A 23650-nucleotide genomic window follows, 5' to 3' on the forward strand; every position below is an offset into this window, starting at 1 on the left:
AGAGAAGTTGTTTTGTTTTGTTTTATGTGTGTGTGTCTGTTTTGAGATAGGATTTCACCATATATCCCAGACTGGCTGTCCAATTGCCAAGATTATAGGAGTGTGCCACCAATTCTTGACTCATTTTTGAAAAATTTCTCTTTCATCCTTTTTGTTTGTTTGTTTTGGGGTTTTGTTTGTTTGCTTGTTTGTTTGTTTAAGACAGAGTTTCACTGTATAGCTCTGGATGTATTGGAATTCACTTGGTAGACCAGACTGGAACTCAACAGAGTTCCACCTGCCACTGTCCTGCTTCTGCCTCCTGAATGCTGGCATTAAAGGTATGCACCATCACCACCTGGCTCTCTTTCATTTTTTAATCTTACTGTTAACGATTCAGAGTAGCATTTTGCCATTTCTTAATGGGCTTCTTAAGTTGCTTTATGTGTGGATTCTCAAACCATCATATTTTTCTTGAAATCAAGCTGTTTGCTAATTGTTTCCCACAATGTGGAGTTTGATGACCACACTCCTGGTAATATTTAGTTTTTGGTCTACCTCCTGTAGACTGATTGATGGAACAGTCATTTGTATTTTGATCTCTTTGCTTTAAAGATCCATCTTTCCTTGGAGTTTTGGGGGATGACTCAGTGGATAAGACTACTTTCTATTCTTGCAGAGGACTGGGGTTTGGCTCCCAGCACCCACATGGTGACTCACACCTGTCTGTAACTCCAGTTCCGGAGAATCCAACACCCTCTTCTGGCTTTTGAGGTCACTTGCATGGACATGGTGCACAGACATAAACTTAGGTACACATACCTACACATAAAGATTTCTTTTTCTGAAATTTATCATTTCCATTGATGCTTGTAAGATTGAGGTCAAGCATGCAGTGTATTTGTCTGCAAACACTGTCTGATTACTTCTGTGCAATTTATCCACTCAGGCACCTTCTGTCTTGGGAGGGTTTATTTCAAACTCTTTGAGGGAGAGTTGTTTACAGCTCCGTAGGGTCTGTAAACTAGGATCCTGTAAGCTAGGGTCTGTAAACAAGATCTCTTGACTGGGAGCTAGTATGCCCATGTATTTTCGATCCCTCTGAAAAATCCAGCTTCCCCATGTCTTACAGTTCAGCCGGCTTATTCTGGAGATGAAATTTCTCCTGTAGATAATGAAATCACACTGGCTCCAGGTCTTTGGTGTGATCCAGGAAGAGCTTCAGTCAGTGTAGTGTCTCCATTTCTTAGCTTCTTGATTTATAAAATGGCAATCATACTACATATCTGTTAATCATACTACATATCTGTTAGTGGTATTGGATTAAATGAGTCACTCAGGTGAGCAATTAGAGCAATGTCCGACATAGAGGAGCACTCCTCAAATGTTTGTTGTTGGCAGAACTTGTTTGTTTGTTTGTTTGTTTGAGACAAGAGTATTTCTCATGTAGTTCCATCAGTCTTGGAACTCAGTACATAGACCGAGAAGCCGGTCTTAAACTCATTGAGATCTGGCCTCCCAAGTGCTGGGATTAAAGTCATGTGCTATCATACCCCTGTCAAAGTTTGTGATAAAATGCATCGCAGTCTTCATGGTTACTGGTTTTTCTATTAGTTTAATTATGAGCAACACAGTTGTTTATGTTGTTATTGTTGGATGAGATTTCGGATTTCATATACTTTTAGGTATTACATTTTCTAGTCTCTACCTTTTTCAGTGCTGAAGATTAAACGAAGGGCCTTGTGCGTTCAAGGCAGATGCTCTGTTGCAGAGCCTTACTCACACTCCTCCTCTCCATCATCTTGTAGAGTAAGACACAGACCCAGAAAGGCAAAACAGCTTACCTTCCTCAATAGCAGAGGTAGGGCTGTGCAGAGCCATAGGCATAGCTAGGGTTCGAATCCAGATTCCTAACCTATTGGGTCAGTGTCATCAACCTAGGGGTGGCAGTTCATCTCTGGTTCTTATCAGAGAAGTGTGGTTCTTTTGTAGTCATTGTTACTTCCTTGATGTGAGCTTTCATGCTCTGTGAATTTGTCGGACTGAAAGCTGATTGTAACAAGTCTTTCCTGTCCCATCAGCCAGCTGTCAAATCATGACCCCCAGACTCTTCATTAACTATGAAAGCTTGGCCTTAGCTTAGGCTTGTTTTTAACTAGTATTTGTAACTTAATCCATTTCTGTTAAGCTATGTTCTGTCACATACAGCCCATCTTGCTTCTTCCATGTCGCCTGGTGTCTCTAGCACACCTAGATTCATCTCCTGTCTTCTCTCTCAGAGGTTCCAGAAGCCGCTCCTATACTACCTGCTTCATTATTGGCCGTTCAGCTTCTCATTCCACCAAGCACAGCAAATACATCTTCACGCAGTGCACAAGTATCCTACAACATTCCTCTTTTTGGCTAAATAAAAAGAAAAGGTTTTAACTTTAACATAGTAAAACTGTGTACAACAAGAATAATTATCAGGGGGCTGGAGAGATGGCTCAGGAGTTAAGAGCACTGGCCATTCTTCCAGAGGTCCTGAGTTCAATTCCCAGCAACCGCATGGAGGCTCACAACCATCTGTAATGAGATCTGGTGCCCTCTTCTGGACTGCAAAGATACATGCAGACAGAACACTGTATACATAATAAATAAAAATAAATCTTAAAAAAAGAATAATTATCAGGTAAGAATTACAGTCACAACACCCAGTCTATTTGTATTTGACAAATTCAGGGAAACTACTCTGTTATAGTTTTATACCTAAACCACTTTTTTTTTTTTTTTTTTTTTTTTTTTTTTGGTTTTTCAAGACAGGGGTTCTCTGTATCTTTGGAGCCTGTACTGGAACTAGCTCTTATAGATCAGGATGGTCTCAAACTCACAGAGATCCATCTGCCTTGACCTCCCGAGTGCTGGAATTAAAGGCATGCACCACCACCACCTGGCACTAAAGCACTTTTTATCTTAACTTGCATTACCATACTAAAAATATATTTTTAGGCCTAAAAACATCTTAGATAAACAAGTTACGCTTTTTATGTTTCTTAACCTTAAAAACTTTACGTCTCTTATGTGAAGATATATTGCTGTGTTGTAATAAAAAGCTGAATGGCCAATAGCTAGGCAGGAGGTATAGTGGGATTTCTGGGGAGAAAAAGAAAGGAGGAGCATCTAAGCACTCAGGAGAAGCCAGGAGACATGGAAGGAAACAGGAGGTAATGCCACATGATACAACATACATTCATATAAATGGGTTAGTTTAAGTTATAAGAGCGAGTTGAGACAAGCCTAAGCTGAAGACCAAGCTTTCACAATTAATAAAAAGTCTCTGTCATTATTTGGGAGTTGGCTGGTGGGACAGAAAAAGACTCAGTTACAGCTGATGCCACCTCTTTCTTCTAGGTTGCCAGCATACTTTGTTGTCCCCACTCCCCTTCTCGAAGAGGATGTGCAGCGTTTTCAGGGCCATGGCATACCAGTAAGTGCATCTGGGACCCCGGGAGAGGGACATCAGCAGCTCTCAGCCATCCTAGCAGTGGTCCCCGCAAAGCCCTTGGCTCTGGTGCTCCAGAGTCTGTCTACTGTCTAAGAGCAATCCAGAAATAAGCACAGGGACTCCCTAGAGCAGTCTCATGAACATGAGGGTCCCTGGGACAAGTCTAAAGTCATCACAAATGCTCTTATAATTTTAGCAGAGACATTGAAAGGCTTTAGGAAGATAATGTGCCCACCTGCTTTAGCACTTAACTCATTTGAACCTGAGCTGACACTATGAATAATGGAATTTAATTTGTTTTGGCCAGCTGTTAATCTTGATTTGGGCCTGTCAAGTTTTCTGCTAGAGACAACATAAAGGTGATTTTTGTTTTCACAGAATAGGCTAGCAGCCATATTTAGTATGTCACTGATCAAATAAAGCAAGACTAGATGACACCCCCATTTCTGATTATTGGCTGGGAATTACCCAACCTGTGGGACTTGAGTAAAAAATGAGACTTACAAGAAAGTGCTGTGTAGTAGATAGGCTGGCTTGCCAGAAGAATCTTGAATGTAAGCCAATGTGAAGCTCCATCGCACACCCAGAGCCCATGGAAGCTAGACAGATATGAGTGTGGCCCTTGCAGAGGGGCAAAGTCCCTCTGCCTAGCCAAGAGGGCAGCTCTGCAGCACCAGCCTGTAGCACTGTTGGCTGAATATTGCCAAATGGCCGATTGTTTTCAGAGGAAGCCAGAGACACAGATTTCTATGTGAGTTTTCCATATACAACTAGACAAAGTCGAAGAGTTTTAAAAAATGACTTTGGGATATAGCAGGATCACATTCCACCAGTCTTCAGCCTGTGGTTGACAGCTGCCGTTCAGATATTTACCTTTACACTCTTAAAACTTAGTGATTCTGTGAAAGAGGTTTTGTTTATATAAGTTGTGTAGTATTAGCAATTCCAGTTGAGGCTGGACGGTTGTGGCTCATGCCTGTAATACCCACACTCAGGAGGCTAAGGCAGAAGGGTTGCTGTGAGTTTGAGGCTAGCATAGGCTATAGAGTGAGGCCCTGTTAAATTTTTTTTCCAAACTGAATTTTAATGAAAAAAATTTAAGTAAAATGTGTTAGCATAAGTAACATACTTTTATGGAAAATAACTGTCCAAAACAATAAAATGGAACAGCACTATTTAGCATTTTGGAAATAGATGCCAGCTAGGTTCTTTTATTCAGTTTGTTGTAGTATGCTGGAGATCGGTTCAAGAACACAGAGAAACTCCAGCTTCAGACATTTATTTGGGAAGGAAGGCATCATTGGTAGCTGGACTGAGAATATTGTTATTTGACAGTGCACCAGAACATGGTCTGTGACACTGTCACAGAGGTTAGCCACAGTTAGGAATTTGAAAACACAAGAAACTGTTATTAAAATCCACCAATCTGTGCTATATTTTGAATAGAATTTAGAGAATGTATTTTGTTCTATTACACATTAAGATACAACATAATGGTTCATGGTTATGCATCTAGATGTTGACCCATCAATACCATCCTCTCACAAGAAGAGTAACTATGAGTAGCTGTTCAAGTAATGTCAGGTGCTAGTTTTCCACATTTTTATTTTTTGCTTTAAAGCTTATTATTTTTGTCATCGGCAACATTTTGTAAATTGCTTTCTTTGAAATGATAAGCTCGCTGTATTCACTTTTTAAATTTTTTCTAGAAATTTAACTTTTTGAGATTTCATACAGGAGCACTGTATTTACATTATTTCCTTCTCTCTTCTCAACAATTCCCATATCCTTCCCTACTCCTCAAATTCATGTCCTCTTCTTTATTGTTGTTACATATGTGTATGCATATATGTATACACATATACATGTATGTATGTATGTTTGCATGCACACACACAACTTGCTGAGTGTATATGTGTTGATGGCTAACCCATCTGGATCATCCTTGGAGATGATTCCTCCTTTCTTAGCCTTCCATTGATTGCGTATAGAGCTCTTTGTCTGAGGTAGGGGCCTTGTGAAATTTCCCCCATCCACATTGGCATGCTAACTGGTGTTCTCATTATGCAGGTCTTTTCTTACTCAATTAGCTATACTATTGAGGTTTCGTGGGTGCAACTCTTTCCCAGCAGGTGTCCTAATCCTCTAGTTCTTAAAAACTTTGCATCTTTGTAAATGTATCAGTTAGGGTTGAGCACCCCAATTTTCTTCCACTTGTTTCCTGCATTTGACCAGCGGTGAATCTCTGTAGTAGTCACCAACTGCTCTAAAAGGAGGCTTCTTAGATGAGGAGTGAGAGTTACACTTCTCTATGGACATAAGGATAAGTATTTAGAATAAAAGTCTGATTAGATAGCTTTTGGTTATCCCCAAGTGCCACAGTTGCATCATTGGCACTGTCTCCTGGGCTGGTCATTTTGTGGTCTATAGGCATCACAGCTAGATGGACTGGTGGCTGTTTTTTCCATGACAGCTTGCCTAGCTCCTTCCAATACTAAAAAAGCTAGTTTTCTAAAGCCTAAATATGCACCTTTTTTGTCAAAGGCACTCTCAACTCAGTAGGACAGACACTTTATGATTTTTCATAGTCAAGATTATAAAATTGACCATTTAAAAATTTTATTATTAGTGGGGGCTGTGGATACATAGAGACTGCATGCAGTACAAGTGAGGTCAGAGGACAGCCTTGTGGAGTTGGTTTTCTCCTTCCACTTTGCTTGTGATCTGGGGATTAAACTCAGGTCATCAGGCTCGTGCAACAGGTACTTCACCCACAGAGCCATCACTTGGGCCCTAAAACTAGCCATTTTTAACCTTCTGTTCAAGGACATTTTAAGTGAATTGGGCTATTTTCCTACTAGCAGTTAACTTACTAACAAGCTATGTAGTTGGGTGGTTGTGCCTGGACTGGTGCTGAACCACTTTTAGGTTCACCAACCAGGCTACTGCACCTCAGTGCATATGTCACCACAGTGGAAAAGTGGTGGTATTGCAGGCCACCCACAAGGGTCTGGCTCAATTATCTCTGACTCCTCCCTTCTTCCCTTCCTTAGTTTGGTTTTTTTGCCTTACCTTACTCCCTCTGTCTATTGGTCAGTCAGCTTCTTTACTAAATCAATCAGAGCATAATTTACACAGTGTGCAGGAATATTCTACCACATCAGATCATTCTGATCCTTGCCACTTTTGCTAAGTTGCTTGTATTGGTTACTCTGAAATAAATAGTAATTAGTGTGTCCATTTGTTCCTCAGATGAGATGAGACAATTCTGATTAAAGATTATCATTATATATGTCCCAACTGAAAAATGAGATATAGCTGTATATCCCCAAAGGCCTGCCAGTTTTTGCCCCGGATAAGCTGTTAAATGATTAGGAACAATTTGTTTCTTGGATACTGTCATCCAATGTTGACTAAGAGTATCCTCCATCTGCATCTGACAAACACTTTCCCTTTCCTTTCTGTAGATCTGGTGTTGGTCCTGCCACAATGGAAGCGCCCTTTTGAAAATGTCAGCACTACCCAAAGAACAGGACGATGGTGCTCTGCAGATCCAGAAGAGCTTCTTGGATGGGTCAGTACTCATCCTATGCTTTGTTGTGGTCCATTTAGCTCCTGTTCTATAAGAAGCAGGTAGTAGTATCGTTCTTACTGTATGTCTATTCTGCTTACCTAGTATGGTAGCTTTGTGTTGGAGGAATGCCAGTAATAATACTCATTTTAATGAACTTACAGGATACCAGTATAGCATAATCATTAGGAAGGTCAACTGCACTGTTTTCAGAGATTCACAGAAGTGTTGGACTGGGGTTAGGGGCGTGGCATCATGGCTATAATGTTAACAGCTGTCAAATCTAGGTCATAGGGTATGTCACTGTACTGTTCTATTATATGGAGTAGAAGTTTCTCAAGATAATTTTAATCTAATTAATTAATTAATTATTTTATGTGTGGGGGTGTTTTGCCTGGGCACCACTTGTTCCTGTGTCCTGGGCCTAAAATTCTAGATGACTGAGCCTCTGTGGGTGTACCCAGCTGCTGCAGAAGAGCAGCCATTGCTCTTTACCACTGAGCCATCTTCCCAGCCCCTCAAAAATAAACTTGATAAAAGTCAAAGATCGCTTAAAACAACAAAAGGAGCAGGTTATGTAATTAAATTGCTTTGACCTAAACATGACCTTTGTTTCCACATCCACTGTCCCTGTGAGTGAGGGTTAAATGAGGTGATAGCCACAGGGCTCCTAACACAGACTGGCTCGTGGCAAATACACAGGACAAATAAACCATTCACATTCATGTTTGCTCTTCTAACCTCTTGTTACTTTTTGACACCCAGAATTTACAAGACCATCCACCGGCCACCCTATGAAATTGTTAAAACTGAAGACTTATCAAGCAACTTCCTGTCCCTGCAGGAAATCCAGAATGCATACTGTAAATTTAAGCAGCTGTTTCTGATAGGTAAGAACAGTGAAATCTTTGTCAAATGGAGAAAGGCAATGTTGGTGTGCAGGGTCTCTCAGCCCTGGGTCATTGACAAGCAGTGTCAGGCTATAGACAGAAGTCCAGGGCTCCGGCTGCCATTGAGATACTGCTCCTGTCCAGCCCTCCAGGTTCTCACTGTGGCCACTGTTTCAGTGGTCACATAGCCATCTCCTTCTCCCCTCTCTCCCCAGTTTGCCAGGCTCTATGGTGAACATTGTAGCTCCTCTCAAAGGTTCTGTGTACCTGGAGCCACTAACCTTCATAATCATTTCTAATGTGAATGCTTTTCTCACAAACTGGGAATGTTTTAATTTGTTTTAGCCCTCATTGGTCATGTACAGTTTCTAACAGTGCAAAACAATTGTGTTAATAAGATATGCAAACACATTCCAACCACGCCAACCCCCCACCCCACCACTGCCACATTTGTCTTCCCTCCCAACCTGTTAGTAACAATTGAAAACTTGACTGACTTAGTCACACACGGTGGTCTGTTGATTAGTTTTTTGTTTTGTTTTGTTTTTCGAGACACGGAGTTTCTCTCTGTAGCCGTGACTGTTCAGGAACTTGTTCTGTAGACCAGGCTAGCCTCAAACTCAGAAATGTGCCTGCCTCTGCCTCTGCCTCTGCCTCTGTAGTGCTGGGACTAAAGGCGTCCACCACCATGCCTGGCTGAATTCTTTACATTCTTGCAAAGCCTTTTCTCTGGGTTTGTCTTGTTTAGAGATAGCTTTTCCTAACTTTGACTCCTTAGCTTAGCACACTCTACTATTTTAGGATTTATTCAGCTGACATTGAATTTTCATTGCATATACTGTGCTGGTATTGTGATAAAGATGACTGACACAGAAAGGAAATGGAAACACCACTGTATATCGATAGCCAAATCATGATATGTGTTGTAAAGTAGATTTGAAGTAGACGATTTTACTGTTTGACCCAGGACTGATTCTACAGTTGTTCTTTATTTCATTCACTTGGAACTCCTGAGCTGAACAGTCTGCTGACATCGTGGGTGTGCTAGGCAGGTGTGGTTGTGGACAATAACCTGAAGTCTCTTGTATTTTTTTTGCTGTTTTTAGATAACAGTACGGAATTTTGGGACACAGATATAAAGTGGTTTTCTCTCTTAGAAAGCAGCAGCTGGCTTGATATAATCAGGTATTTCAATCCATTGTTTTGCACATGAATTGTACAGTTTTCTAATTCTGAATTGTAGAAGAATTGACACATACCTAGTCTGTCACAGTTTATTCTGAAATCATGTTTGGTTCAGGGTTGGGCTGCACCCCCCACCCTGGTTGTCCTTGAATTTGAGATCTGAGTGCTGGGATTAAAGGTGTGTGTCACCACCCCCTTCTGAATTGGACTGCATTTGATGTTTTCTCTATCATTTCTTTTACATTTGATAAGAATTCTCCAACACTCTCCCTGCTTAACAAAGAAGTGCACTCTATAAGCAAGACATTCTGAGACTGCAAGAAAAGCTTTGACCGACAGGCGTTGGTGGCTCATGCCTTTAATCCTAGCACTTGGAGGCAAAGGCAGGTGGATCTCTGTGAGTTCGAGACCAGCCTGGTCTACAAGAGCTAGTTCCAGGACAGCCTCCAAAGCCACAGAGAAATCCTGTCTCGAAAAGCCAAAAAAAAAAAAAAAAAAAACCACACACACACACACACAAAAGAAAGAAAGAAAGAAAATCTGTGACCATTCAAAACTAACATCAGTGCTGGCCTGTCAGTGGATGTTATCTTGAACTTTATGTGTTTCTTGTTTGTACCTATTTAAAATTATTATTATTATTTTTTAGAAAAATCACTGTTAATGTCCATGCATCGTTTTAGTTTAGAATTGAATCTCAGAGAAGAGTTATATTGCCTTTTCTAATCCACAGCTCCTCTCTGTTGCCATTAACTAAAGAACATAGCAAAGGCAGATACAAACCAGAGATGTGGGCAAGAGACTAGCTCACCCTGTGCCATACCTGAGGAAACGGAACTGTTCCCGTCCACTTTGATGGTGTTCTCTCTTATATTTATTTACTTTTTTTTTTTTTAAGATAGTGTTTCTTAAGCTAGTAAACAAGGTGGAACCTAAGAGAGACATACATGGTCCCCTGGAGAAGGGGAAAGGGTCAAGATCTCCTGAGCAAATTGGGAGCACGGGAGGAGAGGGGAGGGAGCTAAGAGAAAGAAAGGGAGAAGAGGAGGAATGCAGAGGACATGAGGGAGCAGAAAGGTTGAGTCTGGAGAAGAATAGAAGATAACAAGAATGGAGATACCATAATAGGGGGAGACATTTTAGGTTTACAGAGAAATCAGGCACTAGGGAAATGTCTGGAGATCTACAATGATGACACCAGCTAACAATCTCAGCAACAGAGGAGAGGCTACCTTAAATGCTCTGCCCTGATAATGAGATTGATGACTGATTTATATGCCACCTGATAGCCCTCATCCAGCAGCTGGTGGAAGTAGAAGCAGACACCTACAACTAATCACTGAACTTAACTGGAATCCAGATGCAGAGAAGGACGAGTAAAGAGCAAAGGGGTCCAGACCAGACCCACAGAAACAGCTGACCTGAACATCCGGGAGCTCTTGCTCCTCAGACTGATAGCTGGGATACCAACATGGGACTGATCCAGACCCCAGGAACATGGATTTCAGTGAGGAAACCTCGGAAATCTATGGGACCTCCTGTAGTAGTTCAGTACTTATCCCTAGCATAGGTGTGGACTTTGGGAGCCCATCCTCATGGAGGAATACTCCCTGAGCCGGGACACATGGGTGTGGGCCTGAGCCCTGTCCCAAGGGATGCTGTCGACTCTGATGACACCCTATGGAAGGCCTCACCATCTAGGGGAAACAGAAAGGATATGTGATAGGTAGGGTTTTAGTTGGGAGGGTGGTAGGGGAGGATGGGGGGGCAAGGGAACTGGGATTGTCATGTAAAACAATTTTGTTTCTAATTCAAATAAAAAAATTTAAAAAATTCAATTGCAAAAAAAAAAAAAAAAAGATAGGGTCTCTTTGTAGCCCAGGCTACTCTCAGCTTCCAAGTGCTGAGATTTTTTTTTTTTTTTATATTGCTGCAATTATAGAGTATCCTTGGTTTATACAGCTGAATAATATTCCAACATGCACATACATGAACACAAATTTAATCTGTATCAGTAAACTCTCAGGTTGCTCCCATGTTTTTGACTAGCATGAATAATGCTACAGTGCATGTGGAGGTGTGGACATCTAAGATACTTCTTCTGTCCCTTTAATTAGTGTGTGTGTGTGTGTGTGTGTGTGTGTGTGTGTGTGTGTGTGTGTACACACGCATGTATGTACTGTGTACTCTTGTATATCTATAATTAGTTTTTCATAGGCAGATGAGTATCAGTAAATAGTGATTATTTCCTTTTCTAGCTTTTTAGCATGAAGAAATACAAAGACAACTGAAGCACAATTCAAACTGCCTCTAAACTTGTTCTTTGTAGCACCAAGTTCAAGAGCTAATAATGCTCTGTTCTCATCTCTCCCATGTTTAGACGCTGCCTGAAGAAAGCAATAGAGATTACAGAATGCCTGGAAGCACAGAACATGAATGTCCTCCTCTTGGGTAAGAAAGTACATGGGGAGGTTTCCTTCACTGAGAGTCAGCTTTTTTTGTTTTTAATCTTGGGTTTCTGAGACAGGGTTTCTCTGTCTCTGTGTAGCAGCTCTGGTTGTCCTGGAACTTGCTTTGTAAACCAGGCTGGCCTTGACCTCACAGAGATCCACCTGACTGCCTCCCGAGTGCTGGGATTAAAGGCGTGTGCCACCACCAGGCCAAGTGTCAGCTTTTGTATATGTAATTTACAGAGTAGATTTGTTTCTTCTCCTCTCTCTTCCTTTAACTTAGCTTTAATCCTTTGCCTCAATTTCACTGTTACAGTTTAAAACAGAATCCTTTCACTTGGAACTTGGCAGGCCCACTCACAGCCCAAGAAGAAATTGTTTGGTGTCTTTACCCAACAGTCTTTGGGATGCTCTTTTACACAGGAGACCTGCTGATGTGTAGAGTACTGTTCTTGCCTGTGTGCAGGCAGCCTTGTGCAGTTACCATGGGAGATAAGTGCTGGGCTCTGGTTTTCTCTCCTCAGTGGGGTATTTGCTGTGATCCAGTCTGTGAACGCCCAGTAAACCACCTGCAGCAGAGAATGCTGTGAGTGACTAAATAGGAGCTGAAGCATTACCTGCCCTGTAGATCTTATTTCAGTTTGTTTCCAGGAGGGGGCGGGGGTCTCACTGTGTTACCCAGGCTGGTTTCAAATGCCTGACCTTAAGCGATCCTCCTGCCTCAGCCTCACAAGTATCTGGAACTACAGATGCGTCCCCATCCTGGTCAGCTTTGTAGAGGACCTTAAGTTTCTAGCCTGCCACTCCACATTGAGTAGATTGTCTCCTGGATTTCTACCCCTGGTGTTTATCACCTTGTGATGCTTCTCTTATGGGAGCTCCTGAGAGCAACATGGAAAATGCTCCTTCTCAGGGTTTCTGGACCACCTGGCGCTAGTTCTCACTAAGCACCTTCTGCACACAGAAGGCAAAGTATGTTTTGCCTTCTAGATACTTACAAACTAATGGAAGCATTACCTTAAGACTGTTTTATAAAGATCTGAGAAGTGGGAGAGCCCAGAACCAGATCCACCAACTATGGAGCTGTGTAGCGTGAAATCTGGTTCTGATGGAAGCAGATGCCCCTCCCCTCTGGGCTTTTGAGCTGCCTCTCTTCTGCAGTCTCAGTTTCCAGCCCTCACTGCTGTTCCCAGAAGTGTGCCATCAGCACCTTCAGATGAAGAGGAAGATGGCCTTCCAGATGGAACTGTCAGAGGCTGACAGCACTAGATGGCAGATACAAAGATGTCAGTCATTAGTCTTGGAAGTACCAAGTTAGATCTCCAGAACCTTCATTAAAAACAAAAGGCACATGGTGGCATATGCTTGTAAGCCCAGCCCCAGGGCACAGATAGGGCTGCTGGCGCTCCCTGGACAGGAAGGCTAGCCCATTTCTGAGCTGCAAGCCAGGGAGGGACCATGCCTTTCAGGCAGGGAAAAGGTAGATGGCACCCAAGGAACAACACCCAGGATTGTCCTCCAGGCTGGCCTCTGCATGTATCTGCACACACATGCACACTCACAGTCACACATCCATCCACAAATCTCTCTGTTAACTCCATGTAGTTCCTGCGTGTTTGCTGGAGATGAGTGTGAGCCTGCACTTTAGTGCATTGTTGTTCTAGGGCACAGGAAGAAAGAGTGCTCTCAGAATGAGTGTAGCTCTAGCTCTCTAACCCTGATGATACAGTCACCATCTTCCTTGAGGACAGTTTAAAAAAGCAATGTGGGGGCTGGAGAGATGGCTCAGTGGTTAAGAGCACTGGCTGTTCTTCCAGAGGTCCTGAGTTCAATTCCCAGCACCCACATAGTGGTTCACAACTACCTTGAGTGAGTCTGGTACCCACTGCTGGCACCTTCTGTCTGCATGTGCAGACTGTATACATAAATGAAATCTTAAAAAAAAAAAAAAAAAGCAATGTGAATTGCATCCTTTTGGAAGGGGGGAGTAGAGAGGAAATGGTGGGAAATGTAGACCTGGCTTTAGTATCTTCAAACTCTAAGACTGCAAGGCTGTGACTGTGTTTACCTTTGCTCTAAGTCAGCAGTGTTGAGTCTGTGAAAGGACTTTGGCCTTGTGGGCCGTATGAAGTGCACTCCAAGTGGGCAGGCACGTGGAGGAGTACCAAGGAGAATTCTTCCTGTAGGCTTGGCAAGGAGAAGCAGGCGCCTCTGCACTCCTTAGACAGAACAGGAAAGAGTCTTGTGACTGAGCAGTCTGTGAAGAATGGGGAGTGGAAGAAAGAGCCTGATGTGAAGAGGCTGAGTCTGGAGCAGTGAGTGGTGACTCGAGCTCTCTCCCCAGGAAAGAAGGAAAGTAGACTTCATCCACAGGCAGGCAGGGCATCGGGGCATGAGTGTTGTTCCTCTTTAAGGCATCTGTGGATGCCATGTGCTGAAAGTGAATTTTCTGTGCTGCATTTGTTCAGTAAGCAGATCCATGCTCAGCACTATTGTGGGCTGAGCCTGTCCTAACAATCCGGAAGTGGTCTATCTCTCCAAAGTTAGCTGTTGTTCATAGAAAGTAACAGTAGACCTAGGCATTGGGAACCCTGCTTTTAGCTGTGTGGATGAGAGCACTGCCTCCTTGTAACACTCTGTCTTCCTCCTTGGTGCTGCTGCTGGGCCCTTCTAGAAGAGAATGCATCTGACCTCTGCTGCCTCCTCTCCTCTCTGGTGCAAGTAATGATGGACCCCCACTGTCGAACCAGGACTGGGTTCCAGAGCCTCATCCAAAAGGAGTGGGTCATGGGTTGCCACTCTTTCTTGGATCGATGTAACCATCTCCGACAGAGTGACAAAGAGGAGGTGAGTGCCCTCACTGCAGACAGTTGCAGTCCTGGGGAGAGAGACTCCCTCTCATCTGGTCACTGTCCTCAGATGCAGGCTTGTCAAGTCCATACTTGATAGACATCAGGAAACAGGTCAGCTCATCTCTTATGACGTGAATGCTCTATACAAAATGGAAATCCTTCCAGGGGCTGAAGGATATCAATAAGTGTGTTCAAAATCTTCTAACTCATGTAGAGTAAGTCTGTATATACATTTCATACTAGGAGAAATGCTGGTTTTGTAACACTTATTTACAAAATAACTCAGGAAGAAAGAATCCTTTAAATCTTGCTAAATTAAACTTTGTAGTTAGTGATGTGTAGTGTATGAATTTGCTACAGAAAATGTACTTGTGTTTCCCTTACAGTGAAGTTTCATCTATATTATGTTTTACTTAATGATATTGCCCATAATATATGGTGTGAAGCCTCTCAGAATCAACCTGCTAGAGTTCTGGAGAACTAGCCGGTGTGATTTGTGATATTACCGATGTAGAGCTGTCCTTTATCCAAGAGTTCTTTCTGCTTTCCTCTTACCAGCTCCATGTGAGGCCTGTAGCTCTACTCTTGTAGAAGGTGGACACTGTCACATAGTTGCCTTACCCTGTTACAGGCTCACTGATGGATCAAGAAGGAAGTTCCACTGACTGGTAGCCAACAAAGACTTGCCTCTGAGTAGTCTCCAGAACCAACCCCACCTGTTACCGTGGGGCAGACATGAATGCCCCCTTTTTATTGACAAAATGTAAAATGGCAGTCACGACTAAGTCCTGTTTTTGCAGCTGAAAGTTGTGAAGAAGAATGAAATTCACTTAGTTGGATTTCGGGTTTAGCGTTCCCTATCACCAACTGATTGTAGACAATCATGTGTTAGTGCACATCCATTATGCAGTTTTAGATACTTGTCTTTGACATCGTAGGTACTGCTAACCCACAGGCAGGTGGTCTCCCCTGAGACCCAGCTCATCACTTGGAAAGGATTGTCTGTTTCCCAGAGAGGCAGAACTCAGAAGCTCCTAATGGCTGTCAGTGAGCTCAGGACAGCTGGTGCTAGTCTTAGACTTCCTAAATAATGTGTGTTTTGTTTCCACATAGGTCCCCGTGTTCCTGCTTTTCTTAGATTGTGTCTGGCAGCTTGTGCACCAGCACCCCCCAGCATTTGAGTTCACAGAGACTTTCCTGACTGTTCTATCAGATAGCTTATATATACCTATTTTCAGCACCTTCTTCTTCAATTCGCCTCATCAAAAAGATACTAACATGGTAAGAGTCTCTTTTAGAGATCCCTGTGCCAAAAAAGCTGCATCTTAAAAACTTGATGCATAACAGTGGGCCCTAAAAATGACATGTATTCAATATTCAAGTGATTGCTAGCTGTTCCTACCTGGGACAGTATTTAATTCTTGCATGCAGTCCACTAGTTATATATTGTTATCCCTGAGGAATCTGAACCACAATTATCATCTAGCCCAAAGTTATATAGTAAATATTTAAGCTGGACATAAATGTTGGAGTTTGGGAATTCAGACAAATTAAAGTTATCCTTTTCAGAGGCAGACCAGATGCCCCCTCTTCATTACCTTAATGCCTAGAGTAAACTCGGAGATAAGAATGGACACCAGGGGAACAAAGTAGCCAGGCTTTGGTTTTACACCTGAAAGCCCTTCTGTCCCTGCTCAGCCTGTGCTCCCGGTGTAAAGTGTCTCTGTTAACCTCCATGCCTGCATCTAGCCCTTTCCTGCCTTGGGACTGGCTTTGAATTGGTAGAGTGCCAAGTTCCACGAGGAAGCAAGAACGATGGAACCTGGCATCTTAGTCACACAGCCCTGGGTTCAACCCTGCAGCTTGCCAGCTTCATTCTCTCAGGCAATTTACTTGTTTTCTGAGCCTCAGTTTCCTCAGATGTCAAATTGGGAAAGTAGGGGTTAATTCACAATGTTGTGCCCAGCCTTGTAGCCGCCATAGGGCACTGAAAATAAGGACCCTTGTCACCGTCCCTCTAACCCCCCCAAGAGCTTCTGCCTTGAGAATCAAAGCCTGTATACATTCATACGAAGTTCCAGCAGAGCACTGTTCCTGGAGCCTCTTTCTGAGAATGTGTGTTTGCTTTCCAGCCGTCCCTGGAAGCCTTGGTGACCTATGCTTGTTTTGGCAGGGTAGGGAAAGCCTGGATACACAAAGCAAGCCTTTGACTCTGCTCACCGTGTGGGATTGGTCAGTACAGTTTGAACCCAAAGCACAGACACTGCTCAGAAACCCTCTCTATGTGGAAAAGCCAAAACTGGACAAAGGCCAGCGGAGAGGATCACGTTTCAAAGTAAGATGTGAATGTCTTAACCTCCCCCAACATCAGCTCCTGCATCCCATGCATGTGAGGACAAAGTCTACTTTATGGATCTCTCTGTTGGTGTGTTACCTCTTAACACAGTGTGCAGTTGGGATTTGTGGTGCTTGGGTTAATGGGGCTCATCAGTGGTGCCTTCAGCTAATCTGCCTTTGCTCTGATGAGACATGCCACTGAGGCTGCTATTATCACGGTTATGCTGCAAGCTGTGCCTCTGAGCGTCTCTGTGTGGCTGGTAGAATGAAGGGAACATTGATTATGGAGGTTTGTGTATTTCATAGCAAGACTTTTCTTTTTCTTTTTAAAAAACACTTTACTAGCCAGAAGATGGTGGCACACGCCTTTATTCCCAGCAGTTGGGAGGCAGAGGCAAGTGGATCTCTGAGTTCGAGGCCATCCTGGTCTACAAAGCTACACAGAGAAACCTGTCTCCAAAAACCAAACCAAACCAAACCAACCAAACAAACAAACAAAAAACCACTTTACTATTTTATGAGTCTCTGTGTTTTATCTGTTACATGTCTGTGTACTACATGTGTGCCTGGTGCCCACAGAACCCAGAAAAAAGAGCACCGGATCCCCTGAAATTGGACTTATGGTCAGTTGTGAACCTCCATGTGGGTGCTGGGAATCAGATCTGTATTCGCTAGAAGTCAGTGCTGTTAAACACTAAGCCATCTCTCCAGCCCTAAGTGTTTTCTTATAAACCTATCAACTGGGAGTGGCAAGCTTTATGTCAAGGTCTGTACTGTCTCCCAGCTCAGCCTACTCTACTGTTGTGGCAAAAACAGTAGTCCTGAATGATACCCAGTGGGTACAGCTGTGTCCCAGTGTTTTACACATTTGTCGCCCCAGTTTTGGCCCGTGGACTAGAGTTTGCCAGCCTGTACCCTAAACCACAAACAGCAAGTCTATTTTTCTTTTAGATAGTTCTTTCTGATTTTACTAATTGTCATACTCCAAAGTTCACTAACTGACACACGGTTTAAACAGCTTCATCACCAGGCCTGGAATGTCTCTTGACAGAGCCCTCAGTGATGACAAATCCAAGTCCATGCATGCCATAATTTTCCCACCATTGTCCTTCATACCCTGCCTGATCCTCAGGGGCCCTAGGAGCCTTGCCAGTTGAGGCATGGAACAGGGCTCTAGTCTAAGGAAGATGGGCTCAGGTGAGCCAAGGCCAGCATTGGAGACTGTGTCAGTTGCTGAGCACTCACACCTGCCATGTTGCCCTCCTAGCTGTCCTCAGGCCCAGAGCGATGCTTCCCTTTTCTGCAGTGTCAGCACAAGTCAGCCAGAGATAAGCTTTCTTTGGTGTGCCGTGCCCCCTGGTGGCAGCCTGCACTAGAGTCACAGAGCTGCCTGGTACCTGTTGGGCAAGGAGCCACAGAGACAGCTAAGCACCCCTTGTCTGCCGTCCTTGCTGTCTCTTCTTATAGACTAGACAGAAGATGTGGGCCAGGGGGTGGGAGGATTGAGGTTGTGTGAGTGAAGCAGGATTGGAGGTGAACGTGGAAGTCTTTCTGTGAACACCAGGTGTAGGCTTGGGTACCATGCTGAGAGGACACATGGGAAGAGGTGTGAGCAGAGGCTTCAACACCAAGCAACACTTGGAAACAGTTAGGTTCCCTTGGTGTTTTGTTTTGTTGAGTTTGTTTGTTTTTGGTCCCACATTCCTGCCCGACTCACCTTGGTCATTATTGAGAAGAGAGGCCATTGACGCCTGGTTTTCATCCTTGCTATCTCTGGATGGAGAGTCAAAGATTCTGATCAACTCTGAGTTGTGCTATTGTGGGTAACTTTTCGTGTGTATTTTTTTTATTGTTACTACTTATTTCATAATCAGGAGATATTTTCTTTGTGAACTCTTTTTACAAGGATACACACTAGTAGAAATATGTTTGAAAATTGGAATGCTAGTCTGAAGACAATATTTTTACTCTTACTTTGTGGTAAGGTCTCGCACTATTGCTCAAGCTGACATGAAACTCATTATGTAATCCAAGCTAGCCCTACATTCCTGGCAGTCTCCTGTCTCAGCCTCCTGATCATTGGATTCCAGGTGTCAGCCACTACTTATGGCTCTCTGGTCCTCCTTTGCATGAACACCTGTCACAGTGTGCCCTAGAATAATGCCTTGCGTCATTACTGAGAAAGCAAGCAGGAACAGAACTTAAATGCTCTCGTGTTTCCTGTTCTGTGCAACCTGCTAAACAAGAATATCTGGCCGAGTTAGCCTATTCCTCTTAGCCATTGCCTCTGCTCCCACTACCTGTGGTCAGTACTGATACCTTGAAGATGTTCAGAATATTACTGCAGTTAAGAGCTCTTAAGTTCTCAAAAAGGAAATATTTCTTTCCCTTTAACTGATGTGCTAGGAGTGGCGGCACACACCTGTAATGCCAGTGATTGGAAGGCAGATGCCGGAGGATCCCAGTGTTTCAGGCCAGCCTGGTCTACACAGCTATGTAGTGAGAGACTGTCTCAAAAGGCCCCCGAAACTGACATAAATCATTAACTGTATCAAACTAGTTTCTCCGAAGTACTTTGTGTCCATTGGTAACCCTCTTACCAGAAGGACTATTCTGTCCCAGCATGCCTTTCTGTGCAGCCCCACATGTGCCTGGTTTCTTTACTGTTGATGGCACATCATGCATGGATCACTCATGGTGTCACCAGGAACAGGAAGTCCTCTCTGTGTGCTACAGCATCTTAATGGATGCACATGATATGGCAAATCTGATGTCTTTTGTCACTGCTCACAGCTGGATAATGGTGCTTTTTATTATCATCATTAATTATTATTATTATTATAAAGATAATTATCATCATCATTATCATTATTATTGTTGTTGTTGTTACAACTGTCACCTCACCTCTTAACCAGATACTCTCCTCTTTTGTGTTCTCTTTCAAAGCATCAGCGACAGCTTTCTTTGCCACTCACCCAGTCCAAGTCATCTCCCAAAAGAGGATTTTTCAGGGAAGAAACAGATCATTTAATCAAAAACCTTCTAGGCAAGAGAATTAGTAAGCTTATTAACTCTTCTGATGAGTTCCAGGACAACTCTCGAGAGTTCTATGACAACTGGCACAGTAAGCCCATAGACTACCACGGGTTGTTACTGCCCCATATCGAGGGGCCAGAAATTAAGGTGTGGGCCCAGCGCTACTTACGTTGGATTCCAGAAGCCCAAATCCTGGGTGGTGGCAGAGTGGCCACTATGAGCAAACTCTTGGAGATGGTGGAGGAAGTGCAGAGCTTGCAGGAGAAAATCAACGCCAAGCACCACAGACAGGAGGCTGTCCACACACAGGCACCGTGCCTGCTCAGGAACTCTGCCCGCCTGTCCTCTTTGTTCCCTTTTGCGCTGCTCCAGCGACACTCCTCCAAGCCTGTCCTACCCACCAGTGGCTGGAAAGCTCTGGGAGGTGAAGATGACCTGGCCAAACAAGAAGACGAGTTTGTGGACCTAGGGGATGTATGACTTGTCTCCTCAGGGACTGTGAAAGAGGCATGCCAGAGGGTGGGGCAGTTGTTCCTGGACTGGTGTTGTGGTGTTTGCCCAGTACTATGTAGGAGAAAGTGGAGGCTCCCAGGAAGAGAGCTGGTTCTCCTTTCATTCCCAGTCCTGAAAGATGATGCAATTAAAGCTGTGCCTCCAGTACTCATAGGACGGAGTTCCTGCTTCACCTGCCATAGGATTGGAGTCACTTCCTGACACCTGTGTAACATGTACACAAATGCCTCACGGCCAGGTTGCTGTGAAAGCTTCCTTCTCTTTTCTGTGCCAAGATAATTATGTAGCCATTGGGAACAAGAGCAAGGTCAGCTTTATGTAGTGTCTGTAAATGGAAAGACGGAGGTATTAAGATATGTGCTTTGACTTAAACCATAGTGTATTCCAGCATCTCCCCCCATAGAGAAGCTGGAAAATTCCACTGGTGTTCATCCTAACATTCAGTCCCTCCTTCCTGGACTGTAACAAGGTAGGGTGGTGGCAGCCACCTATCCTCTTTCCTGTGCTGACATTCCCAACTTCCTTCTTCCTGCTCAGTGCCGTCTGCACTGCCTACCTTGGTGCAAATTGTCCCAGTGTCTTGCTGCTGACATAGTGATTAAACTGGGGAATCCCTCTGTCTTCCAAGGGGATCATCCATTCCTTGGAGCCCCTCTGAGGCTCATGGGTTGCCTCTCTGCAACCCCTTAGTTGCTCCCTGCACCTTCCCCCAGTCATAGACGCTGGGGTAGGCAGGTCACTTTCGAATGTGGCTTTCACAGCAAAGCAATCGTAAGTGTCAGATTCGATTATCACGGGATGCCTCAGTGATTCAAAAGCCATAGAAGAAATTCAACTCTGCCTGGTCACCTTGGATCTGCTGTTTTAAATATATATATTTTTTTAGGGTTTGAAAGTATCCTTTGTAAGGATCATTCCTTTTATTCTCAATGGAGCCCTGTCCAACCCCTCAATAGGCAGGAAGCTAGGAGAGTAGGAGAGGGCAAGGGACCTCATTTGAGAACATCTCAAATGTTTGCCTTTCTACAGTTGCTGTTTTGGAGAGCTCCTATTGAGGAAATCTTTCTGTTGCTAATGGGCAATGAGGCATTTTGAAACTTTACAAAGACTTCTTTCTGATTTGCACTGAGTCATCTTTTGTACACAATGACCGTTTTTCCTCTTTTCCCCTCCACACTAACGCACAAGTCAGGTTGGCGTGTTGATATGGCATGTTGAGGGGAGGCCATGGTTTGTGTTTTGAGGGCCAAATACATTCAGTCTTGGTTGCCTTAAGAGTCTTTCAGGTCAGCTCCATGTTCAGCTTGCCATAGGGAATTTTAAAGCATACATGTTCTTAGCTACCTTAACTTGCGTTCTAAACTATCAGTAACCACCACTTCCTCTCTGCCACTACTTCCCAAATACTCAGCAGATAACTATTTTTGTTACCATATTGTAACGTGAATATTTATACGGTAGCCTCTACAGTCTTATGATTTCCTTTCCAAAAATGCCTCATGTGATGTTTTTTCCTTCACAAGGTATGGTTTAAAGGCACAAGGTCATGACCCTTGCTATAGCAGTTGAATGTGCATTGAAATATTTTTCTATTTTTTTAAATCACAATAGAAAAGGTAAGCAAGCTGTTGTAACCTGTGTGGTTTATGACAGTTTATGTATTTATATTTGAAACCAGATTTCTATAACTTGTATTTGTGTATAGAACTTTCCATGGGTTTATATATTGTGAATTTTTATCCAAGATTGAGATGTGGATTATGCTTAACATTAAAAGATAAAATAAGACCATTTGTTTAAAATACACTGTGCAAGTTTGGGAGTATATATTAATAACTTACTGTGTATAGTACCCGGTGTTTGTTTATGCCTCCAAGTTTTTACACTGAAGATAAACTAGCTTTAATTAAATTCAAATAATCTAAGGGCATAAGCAGTTAGGCTGAGTCAGTATAAATGTGCAGTTTATTTTCTGGTGTTAATGAAGGTTTATTCTCCTGTCTCACTGCGCTGTAGCTGACTACAGAGATTAAAGCACAACTTAGAACCATCACTGATGGATGTGCATGCTCGCTCGGACTCCTGCCTCATCCTTCTCATTCATTCAGGACATGATAAGCCTGGCCAGGTTCTGGCAGGCCCAAAGCAGACAGAGCCCTGGGAAGCTGAAGGCTGTGCTTTTCTAGACCGCCCCCCTTCTCTCTCCTCAGTGTATGTGTACACTCGTATGTGGTTGGTAGGAAATGGGGTACCAGCATCCAAAGAAACAGATGGCAATAAAATGCTATGAAGAGGGAGGGTGAGACGGCAAGCAGGTAAAGAACTTACCCCAACTCTGTTGACTCTGGCTTATCCCCGGGACCCAAAAGGTGAAAGGAAAAGACTGACCCCTGCAAGCACCGTCTTGTCTGTGCTCCCCACACAAAATAAATAAATGCAATTTCTAGCGCTATGAAGAAAAAGTAAATGGGGTCAGGAGCCCTCCAGGGAGAATAAAAGAAAAGGCTTTTTTTTTGTATCCTTGAAATGAGCTAGTATTGCATCTTTATTCTATGGGGATCTATGACGTTATAGTTTTATTTTGTGCTGGAAGGGATCTCAGTTCATTTAAAGCTGGGAGATAGATAGACTTTATTTTTTTTCTTCCAGATGTGGAAAGTGAGCTTGCCCAGAGCTAATGACCCAAGAAAATAGGATTTTATATCATCTATTGTGTGTTACCACTGGGCAGTGGTGGTGCAAGCCTTTATTTCCCAGCACTTGGGAGACAGAGGCAGGTGGACGGATCTCTGTGAGTTTGAGATTAGCCTGATCTGCAGAGCAATTGCCAGGAAGGCTCCAAAGCCACAGAGAAACCCTGTCTTGAAAAACCAAAAGGGAGGGGAAACTTACCAGATTGGAACGTGTTGCTTGTTTTGTTCTGAGCAGTTCTGTCTCTTTGGCCTGTCCCACCTGCAGATCAGGCCTTTGTTTACCCACACCCTGAAACACCCTACCCTGTCTGCCTCCTCTTCTGTGTCCAAAAGCCAGCCTTGAGACCCCCAGGAATCTAATCAGCTCCTGTTGCTGCCACATTCTTCTTAGACTTAATTTTGTAATGACTGATTTATTTTTATATCACATGTATGAGAGTTTGCCTGCATTTATGTTATGTGTGTGTACTACGTGTGCACCTGTTACCTCCAGAAGTCAAAAGAGGTCATTGGAGCCACAGATGGTTGTGAAACTGCCATCTGAGTGCTAGGAGCTAAATCCAAATCCTTTGGAAGAGCCACAAATGCCCTTAACCACTGAGCTGTCTCTCCTGCATCTCTCCTCCAACCCCCTCCCAGACTTCTTGCTTAGATAATTAT

At 43.4% G+C, this 23650-nt stretch overlaps 1 protein-coding gene across 3 annotated transcripts in view; it reads left to right on the forward strand.

Annotated features, from left to right (window-relative positions):
• Window positions 1–22350, forward strand: part of Mtmr12 (myotubularin related protein 12) — a 63892-nt gene extending 41542 nt beyond the window's left edge. For 2 of the 3 annotated variants that reach the window (XM_027401254.2, XM_035440613.1), the window contains 9 exons: window positions 3370–3445; window positions 6931–7037; window positions 7800–7924; window positions 9031–9109; window positions 11490–11560; window positions 14234–14406; window positions 15525–15692; window positions 16585–16800; window positions 19695–22350. In XM_027401254.2, the coding sequence (XP_027257055.1) occupies window positions 3370–3445; window positions 6931–7037; window positions 7800–7924; window positions 9031–9109; window positions 11490–11560; window positions 14234–14406; window positions 15525–15692; window positions 16585–16800; window positions 19695–20264 (1585 nt within the window). In that variant the 3' untranslated portion in view covers window positions 20265–22350. The remainder of the gene's footprint in view (window positions 1–3369; window positions 3446–6930; window positions 7038–7799; window positions 7925–9030; window positions 9110–11489; window positions 11561–14233; window positions 14407–15524; window positions 15693–16584; window positions 16801–19694) is intronic. The other variant, XM_027401255.2, reaches the window with a different exon arrangement.
• The last annotated feature ends 1300 nt before the right edge of the window (window positions 22351–23650 follow it).

The sequence above is a fragment of the Cricetulus griseus genome, chromosome 2, assembly GCF_003668045.3.
Source record: "Cricetulus griseus strain 17A/GY chromosome 2, alternate assembly CriGri-PICRH-1.0, whole genome shotgun sequence".
Lineage (NCBI taxonomy): Eukaryota > Metazoa > Chordata > Mammalia > Rodentia > Cricetidae > Cricetulus > Cricetulus griseus.